We start from the raw sequence: 9,396 nt of genomic DNA, 5'->3' as shown, positions 1-9,396 counted from the left end.
TTATTTGCAAAAGATACTGCATCTAAGCATGATGTTGTGGGAGACGAAAACGAAGGTTATACAACGCGTGCAAATCGTTGCAAGCTTAGCCAAAGCCTCGACCTCGTGGGACCATTGCACTTCGATTTGGCCACTCAACCGAAATTGTTAGTCAACGGGGTTAATGTACGCATTAAACTGGAAAGGCATAAAGATGTTTTCACTTTGATGTCGGCAAACGACAATTATAAAATTAGAATTCAGTTAGCAAAACTATACGTGAGAAAAGTCAGCGTGGCTCCCTCCATCCTAATAGCACACGAAAAGGCTTTAGAAAAAGGAGTTATTAAGATGCCCATTCGTAGGATTGACATAAAAAGTTTTGCAATATCGAGCGGTTTGCAATCGACAACTATAGCAAACGCTTTTATTGGTCAGCTACTCACACGTCTCATTCTAGGTTTTGTATCTAATGCCGCCTATAATGGAAGCATCAACAGAAATCCTTTTAAATTTCATCACTATAACCTAAACTACCTATGCATATTAAATGGGGGACAGATGATACCTTCCAAACCCTATCAGCCCAATTTCGAAAAAACATTTTATGGGCGAAGTTATTTAAGCATCTTTACAGATTTAAATCGATATCATTCAAGCCCCAACATTAATATCTCCTTTGATGAATACAAAGATGGGTATACATTATATGCCGTTGATTTGACTCCAGATATGGCATCTAATGAAAGCCACGTAAGCATAAATAAGAGCGGAAACATAGCCATTGATATCAAATTTGCAGCGGCCTTGCCAGAAACAGTTACCCTGATAGTCTATGCTGAATACAGGAACATAATTGAAATAGACAAGTCACGCGGAGTCACGACAGATTATTAAAAATCATGGACGAAGTTTTGCAAATATACGGAAATGAAATTATCGAACTAGCTAAGGAGGCGGGTGCAGGCGAGGAGGTAATTCGAAGTATAGGCGATATGATGTTTTCCAATAAAATAGCGAACCTGCGCATTGCATTCTTTCTCGCTTTTGCCGAAAAAATTATTGAAATTTTCCCATCAAAGAAACATCAAGTGTACGAAGAAGTGTTTAAAAGCATATACAGAAATATTCATTTCGAACAAAGGCGGTAATGGATACTTTAACTCTGTGTCAATATGCCTGTGGCGACAGTCGAATCAAAAAAACATTTGGAGGTGTATATCCTTCCGATTTCATACCCTTACGAAAGAGACATTACTCCTCATTTATAGTGAATTCGGATCCGCATACTTTACCTGGGAGCCACTGGATTTCGATATATTTTAAGAAAAACAGCACGGCATATTACTTCGACAGTTATGGTCTTGCTCCATCTAACAAAAATATTTTAAACTTTTTAATGACCAACGCTAACAAAACATTTTATAATAAAATATGCTTTCAAGATGATACCAGTACATCCTGCGGAAAATTTGCTCTTTATTTTTTATTTTGTATGGTAAGAGGGTACTCTTTGAAGGACCTCTGCACGAAAGATAAGAAAAAAAATGAAATTTTTATTAGGGAATTTTTAAAAAAAAAAATTCAAACGTCGCCGCTGTTGTCATGCTTTTCATGCCAAGAAACAAAATTGTGTGTCTTTGATAAATATGCGTGTTATTCCTGCAAAACATCACTAACGCTTCAGAAGTCGACGATGGACTATTTGCACACTGGAAACTCCGAAAACAGTCCTGTTGAAGAAGTACACGTTGAAAAAATTAATCATTTTTTCTTTAAAAACCTAAGCGACTGCATTCGTAATGCTCTTTACGATGAAAACACTAGCGGGAAAGGAAATCGTCATTACCTGAAAATTTTGAAGAATGCCGAAGTGGTCAAGCATATTATTCATAAAGCTGACCATCAACCACAACAACAATATGGATATTGCTACTTATACATTCAAAATGAACAAATAGCTCTTTTTTCGGCATGTAGTAAATTATATAATAGCATGTTGGATTGTGTTTCTTCGAAAAAAACTGAATATGAAAGTGAATGTATAAGAGATGAAAGCTATGTAGTTAAAATTGCTTACTTTGTTATTCTGAATGATGATGCTATTGTGCGAGAATTACATCGCACTTGTGTGTAACACAAACAATTTGATCAATAAAAAGGATTTTTTTTCTTTCAAATGCAATTTTTTTTTGTCTCTGAAAAAAAAAATATCAGATATATAGATAAATAATACATTTTTACACTTATTTATGAGCTGCCTTTTTCTATTCCACTGTTTTGTTTTCCGGTAAAAGCATCTGCCTTGAAGAAATTAATAAAATGTAAATTCCTCCAAGAAGATACTAAAACCGGACCTCTTGGATAAGGTCCATTTTTTTATTTTTTTTCTAAAGGATTACAGAAGCTTAATACAAAATAATCATTCTTGTATGCATGATACAATGAAAAAATCAAATGAAACAAAAAAACATATTACTGTTGTAAAATATACAAAGGTATCAAAAATTAAAATGAACATTTAAAAAAAATCAAAACGATTTTTCGATGTAAATCCAATATGGGAACTAACCCATTATTTTCATTATACCATGTGAGATGTTATATTGATAATACAATAAGTAATCAAATGAAACAAAAAGTACATTCCACATTATTACAAACATAAATGGAATCATTAAATATCAACAAAAATTTCTTTCCCTCCCCCCACTTTTTCGTCGAAACATACATGGAGGGGGTGTTTATAAAATAAAAATGATAAATCAGAATATTGCCTTAATGTGTCAGTATTTTTATTCATATTCGACAGTTAAAAGAAAAGTTTTCTACATAACCTCCATAACAATTATTATAACAGTCATCATGGTTAATTCGCGAGACATTCGTGTATCAAGTTTACAAAAGAAATACAACATAAATTCCTGTCGCAAATCAAATACAGAGAACTTTGCTTACATATCTCACACCAATTATCTTCATTTCGCATATAAGTATCAGAAATTAAAATGAACATTTAAAGAAATCAAAACGATTTTTCGTTGTAAATTTATATAGAAACTAACCCATTATCTTCATTACACCATGTGAGATGTTATATTGATAATACAATAAGTAATCAAATAAAACAAAAAGTACATTTCACATTGTTACAAACATAAAAGGAATCATTACATATCAACAAAAATTTCAGGGTGTTTATAAAATAAAAATGATTAATCAGAATATTGCCATAATGTATCAGTATTTTTGTTCATATTTGACAGTTAAAAGAAAAGTTTTCTACAAAACCTCCATAGCAATTATTATAACAGTGATCATGGTTAATTCGGGGACATTCGTGTATCAAGTTTCCAAAAGAAATGCAACATGAATTCTCGTCGTAAATGAAATACAGAGGACTTTGCTTACATATCTCACACCAGTTATCTTCATTTCGCATATAAGAAAGGGTATCCCTTTCATTATAACATAAGAAATGATTGAATTTTCTGAAAATTTTACATTTCGTTCTGGTAGTGTCTGTTTGACATCGTAACCACAATTCTAAACATTTGTTGCAGCTTTTCAAATAAATATTAGACTCATTATTTTGAGCAATTACATGTTTTACAAATGTGATATGTGCAATCTTTAGGTGTAAAAGAAATATAACATCATCATCAAAGAAAAACCAGGCAATAAATTGTTTAGAAAACCACTTATTAAATCGAATTCTTTCATAGAGAGTTAAACTTTCATCCCAAAATACATCTCTGTTCTCTAAGGAGAAACTACTTTCAAAATCAATCCAGAATCGACCTTTCTCTATTATATCTCTTAAAATCATACGAGGAATATTCAGTTCTACATTATACAGTTCAGCTATACATAATATCGAAGATAAAATAGTTTGAATACACATATCTTGGAAAGAAATTGGTTGAAATAAAGCCATATCTTCTGGGTATTCTACGGGAGGGAAACACATTTTTGTTTTTTGTCGATCATTAGCATAAAAAAATATAAGTTGCAAAAATACAATGTCACACTCTACAATAAAATGTTACAAAAAAGTTCCATCATTTTTTTTTAATTCATGTCTTCTTCACGCGAGTTATAGTGACCATAAGACAATGATTGAATTCCATCATCTAACAAATATTTTTTGTCATAATATCCCGAGAGGCTAGCTTTATTTTGAAAAATCTTTTGCAGTTCGTGCTTTTTTGAAATGATTGAATATTGAGAATTCCTAATCAGGGAAGCATTTTCGAAAACGTTTTTATACGTTTCAAATCCAATGTTTTTGAGCGCGCTCCTTTTGATTCCTTTCGCGGTCTTTTTAACAGTATCACCGAAACGAAATGCGTACATTTTGCATTTCAAACCCACAAATTCCGATATGGGGGTGAGTGTCTCACTTTTTAGAAATCCCAGTTTTCCACGGTTCTCTTCATTAAACATTATATGATTGGGTTCGAAATTACTGCAATCCAAAATATTTAAAAAATTCGTTTTTAAATCACTATATACATCTTCAGTTGTTATATAGAGATACAAAGAATCTGTATCTGTGTATAACAACTCGCATTTTTCTTTGTAAAAGTGTTTAAAATGGGAATAGAATAATTTATACATGTGCAACTTCGCTAATTCTAAAACGCTGAAGCCTATATAAATCGGTTTATCTAGACACAAATTTGGATTTTTCATTTTGAAAACTGAAAAATTTTCATTAATTATTTCAAAATATTCCAGCAGAGGACTGTTTAATTTTTTTTGGCATTGTTCCTCACTAAAAACGCCCTGTACGCGAATACGTTTCCTAACATTTTGACAGGTTTTTCCATAGAAAGCGTTATTCATCTTTTTAAAGAAAGATTTTTCAAATTCGCTAGACGCATTTTGTCTTTTCATATTATTGAAAGCAATGTATTCTTTAAGCCACGCTCGTTGTTTGAAAGCTAAAATTCTATGAATTTTCTTAATTATTAAACCCTGTTCTACGTAAAACTTTAGATTTAAATAATGAGCGATGTAATTTTTTTTTTCAAAAAAATTGGGTAATAATTTTTTGCATGGAAGTGTCGTCTCTAACTGAAATTTTTTGCTCAGGGTTTTGGCATAAGGCGATAGCATGTCAAAAGTGAGTTCAAAATGTTCCGGTGCTAGCGGTAAATCATTGTGTTGGTCATGCAGATGGGAGGGATATAACAGATCGGATTCGATAATATACCCCACATCACCGTCTTCAACACAAGACAAAATATCAAACGCCTCCACCTCATTTTCCTTTAACCAGTAAAAACCTCCCAATGGCAGGTGCTGGCTCATTACACACCCGTATAGATTATTTGCGTCTATTTTAGAGCGGTGCGTCTGAAGGATAAAAATACTTCGGCTAGCAAAATAACATCTGTATTTTGATATAACTCTAAGTAATCGGCAAAAGTGTTACATCCAAACGAATGAAACACGTGTGTGGCATGTACATAATCTTCGTCGGAAACTGCTTCTCCTTGTAATACATTATTAAACGCGCTCTGCGGTGGAAGCGAAATTTCATCCAACACCGATGTTGACGCAAAATATGAGTAAGGAAATACGCCTTTCCGCAATAACAATTCTCGTTGGGGATTTTTCTCAAAAAATGCATTAAACAATTTAAATTCATGTTGTGACGTTTTCAAATTCGACACCAAAGTGTCCAAAGACGCATCTAAAAATTGAAACGAATCAATAAATTTCATTTCATCTAGTGTAAACATGGTGAATTTTTCCAAATTCACCGGAATAATGTTAACTTTATTTGCATACATTTTCGGCATGTGTTTTAGTAACAGGTGACTATCATAATTCCTGAAATTATGAATTACCACCGGAATGTAGTTTGACACTTTAAAATTCAAATTACAGGAGCGATGTGCAAGACCCCTCACATGCCCATCACTCCAGTGGCAGTGATCTATGACCCGAACATCGCCTTCTAAGAAAGGATTCAAACATATATGACATATATTTGAATCGTAACGTTTTTCCGACGTCTCCTGCATCGGTAAACACTCTTTCATCTTTTGCAAAATTTTAGATTTGATTTCGCTCAACGTTGTGAAAAAATGTTCCATTACATTCTCTCCGCAAAAATATTCATGAAAAATAATCTTGTCTTCCACGTCAGTAACTATTAGGGTATAACTAATAGGAATATGCTGTTCAATTGGGGTAGTATGACTCTGTTGCGGAGAAGGAAACGCAGTTTGAATCTTGCGCGTGAGGCATTCAAAATCGGTAAAGACACAAAAAGGATGATAATGCATTTTCATTAAATTTGTAAATTTAAGAAGTGTGTTTTTAGGAATGCTAACTTTCTGCGGTTTGTTTTCATTGCAAAGAGTTTTGTGATACTCTAACGTTTCCCTTCTCTGAAACCCACTTAAACAAGTTTTACAAAAAAAATTTACTCGTTTTTCGTTTGCGTGTAATAGACGATTAAAATTTCGAATACAAAAGAAATGTTTTTGAAAATATAGCAAATCTACTGTTTTTGTCGCATTTCGCTTTTCACTTAATTGCAAAGGTAATATTTCATTTTCCTCATATCCATACACGTTTATGGATACATCGTTCAGGTTTTCAAACATTTTTACATCGCCTAACGCTAAGGGAAATTTGAGGGATCCTAATTTAAAACGTGATATATCCTTTTTATACAAGTAAGCCTTCTGAGGATTTCTAGTGGATTTCGGAAAAACACTTGCGGCAACAGAATATAAAAAACAATTGTCGTCACCACATTTGATATTTAACAACGCTTTTCTATTTTTTAATCCCGTCGGTAAAGCGATGTTTTTACAACCACCGCGATTTTCCCGATAGTTTCCAACGTGTAAGTCAAGGTACTCTAACTTTTTTATTTTCCACCCGCTTCCATTACGCACAAAATTATCTATCAAATTTAAAATCTTTTTAAAGCATCTGTCAATGCTTCCGTAGATTTGGTTAGAGGATAAAATCCTTTCGCAATGAGAACAAAAATAAAAACACTGATTAATTTCTTTTTCATCTTTCCCCAGTTTCTCAAAACATATTTTCAAACATATTAAAATCCTGAGTCTTAAACTCGATCTAGTATTTAAAATGTTGTATATGGCAGGGCGTGCCGTTCTGAATATCTCATACGTATCTTTCTGAGAAGCATCGAATGTTGTTCTTAAAGTGCGCAAATAGCCTCGGTGGGCTTGCGCTAACTGAATAAAATTCATCATTTGAAAATAATAATAAATAAATAATGGAACTTTTTTGTTTACAATATTATATAAAATTCATATTAATTTACTAACTTCCACTACCGCTTTCCAGCAAAATCAGCATTTTGATATCTTTTTTTTTTTAATTTTACATACAGTGGCTCTTAATCACCCCCAAAGCTTCGATTATACGATCAATACAATTCATATTTATATTAAATATTTTGGGGGTGGCGGCGGTTTCGGGATACACCCTTACAAATGAAACATAATTGACATTTTTGAAGTCACAAGTTTCTACTGAAACATTTTTTCCAATGTATATTTTAATTTTTTTAAGTTTTTTGCGGGAGGTTTCGCCTTCCTCGGGAGCAAGGTTTAAAATAAGATCTTCCGACGGCTGCACATCCCCCAACGTGTCAACACATCTACGTTTGCGTTCTAAAATAAACTAATTTTAATTATAATTTTATGCTTAACATTTATCGCAGAAAGTATTTAACAATAAAAGAACAATAACACACAAAAAAAAAAAAAAACCTTACGTTTCACTCACCATTACGAGCTTCCATTGTAATCCTTATGGAGGATGATAGCACCAACCTCACCGCTTCGAAATGTAATGATCAAGTGAAAGTTTCACAAGTCTCGCCTTGTGCGCTTACAGGATGTTTACGCTTTCAAAACACGTATTTCATCAAATACTACTTTCACCTCCCCCTCAAAATCTTAACCTTGATCTAACCTTTCTCAAGGAAAAGCGACCATCTCGTTCCTAATTTAGCAATGCAGAATATTATCCCAGCCCACTCAACTGAAACCAACCCTTTCAAATGCGCATATTACATTCGACTCGTGAATTTTAATTAAATCATTTCCCCCTTTTTTTTTTTTTTACAAGCCTCTCATCCTTCATTTAACGCGCTATTTTAGAAAAACATAGTATATGACAAACAGTCTCGCCTACATTACCGCCTACTACTACATCCAAGTACTTTTGAAGGACGACGGCACTTCCGGGGTGCAGGGATACTCAAATCCTAACTACTCATAAAGATTAGTAAATCTGTTGTAGTTTGCATTGAAAGTAATATTGAGCTTCTTATGAAAAGTTTCAAACCTGTTTATTATAGATGTTTCTGTAAGGTTGGCTAATTGATAAGTAGTTGCATTGAGAAGTTCTTTATGAATAATTTCTGCGTAGAATTGTTTTCATATAATGCTAAAGTTATTAGTTGTTTAACTATTTTTGTAATAGTAAAAAGCTGTTTTAATTTTTTAATATCTGATGTAAGTTGCGACCAATTCAGTGTACTTTTAAACTTGAGGTGACTGATTTCGGTGGATATGCGTTGAAGAATTTTGGCTTTCCATTTTTAGAAGGTATCTATGGGTAAATTCAGTTGATAGCTTGCTTTAACTATAACTTTGTTGATGTTGTTTTCGAAAGTCTTGTAACAGAAATTTGTAGCCATGTTTCTGGCTGGTCTAAATTTTGTACCATAACACATTAGTGTTTTAAGTTGATGGTTTTGTATGATATTCAGGTTGCCAGTAATTATGTGCTGGTGATGAGAATCCTCGTAATTGCTGTAAATTGGTGTCTTACAATGTCATTCTGCTCTTTCATCTATTTCATGGTGGTTAGTCAGCAAGTTGCTAAAGGTCCTTTGATATTTAAATGCAACCATAGGTAATGTATCAACTGCGGTAATGTATCAACTTTACAATCTCTGATGATTCTTGAGAAATGAATATTGTCAAACTGCGGATGTAGAAAATTGACTTTAAAATAAATTTTGCGTTGAGTGAGACTATTAGAGTGTCCGAAAAAACTAAAATCGAGAATCATGTCTTTAATGATTTGTATGTCGTCGTAGCTTTATTGAATGAATTTTTTTAGTTTGATAAGGAATTTATTAGTACAGGAGTGTAACAATTGAAAAGTTTCTTGGGAAAGTTGTCTGAGTCAAAGAAACATTTCAATTGTTTTTTCAATGCAAATGTATCCAAAGTGGATAAAAATCTCGCATTATTTTTTATTTTGCTTCCTCTTATTCCTCTCTGCGTTTTGTTGCTGTAGTGCTTAAATTGGCTGAAAATAGACTTCTTAGAAGTATCTCTATGACTATGTATATAAGTGTTAAGTCCATATGGATAAAGTGAACGTTGTTTTAGTATATAGAGA

At 32.9% G+C, this 9,396-nt stretch overlaps 1 protein-coding gene across 1 annotated transcript; it reads right to left on the bottom strand.

The window, feature by feature from the left end:
* Positions 1–2,329: 2,329 nt before the first annotated feature.
* On the bottom strand, positions 2,330–8,013 carry LOC146994224 (uncharacterized). Its single transcript, XM_085827022.1, has 2 exons — positions 7,765–8,013; positions 2,330–7,649 (listed from the first exon to the last, which is right to left on the bottom strand). Exon 2 carries the CDS (start codon positions 7,224–7,226, stop codon positions 5,322–5,324), a length of 1,905 nt encoding a protein of 634 aa, XP_085683148.1. The 5' UTR covers positions 7,227–7,649; positions 7,765–8,013; the 3' UTR covers positions 2,330–5,321.
* Positions 8,014–9,396: the final 1,383 nt, after the last annotated feature.

This window comes from Stegodyphus dumicola, chromosome 11 (genome assembly GCF_044657685.1).
Source record: "Stegodyphus dumicola isolate Sdum_Otavi_A_Nest chromosome 11, ASM4465768v1".
NCBI lineage: Eukaryota > Metazoa > Arthropoda > Arachnida > Araneae > Eresidae > Stegodyphus > Stegodyphus dumicola.
Note: the sequence above shows the minus strand (reverse complement) of the source record. Positions and strands in the feature narration are given on the sequence as shown.

Excerpts from the sequence above, each read along its gene's own strand:
- LOC146994224 (XM_085827022.1), bottom strand. The coding sequence starts at position 7,226 with ATGATGAATTTTATTCAGTTAGCGCAAGCCCACCGAGGCTATTTGCGC.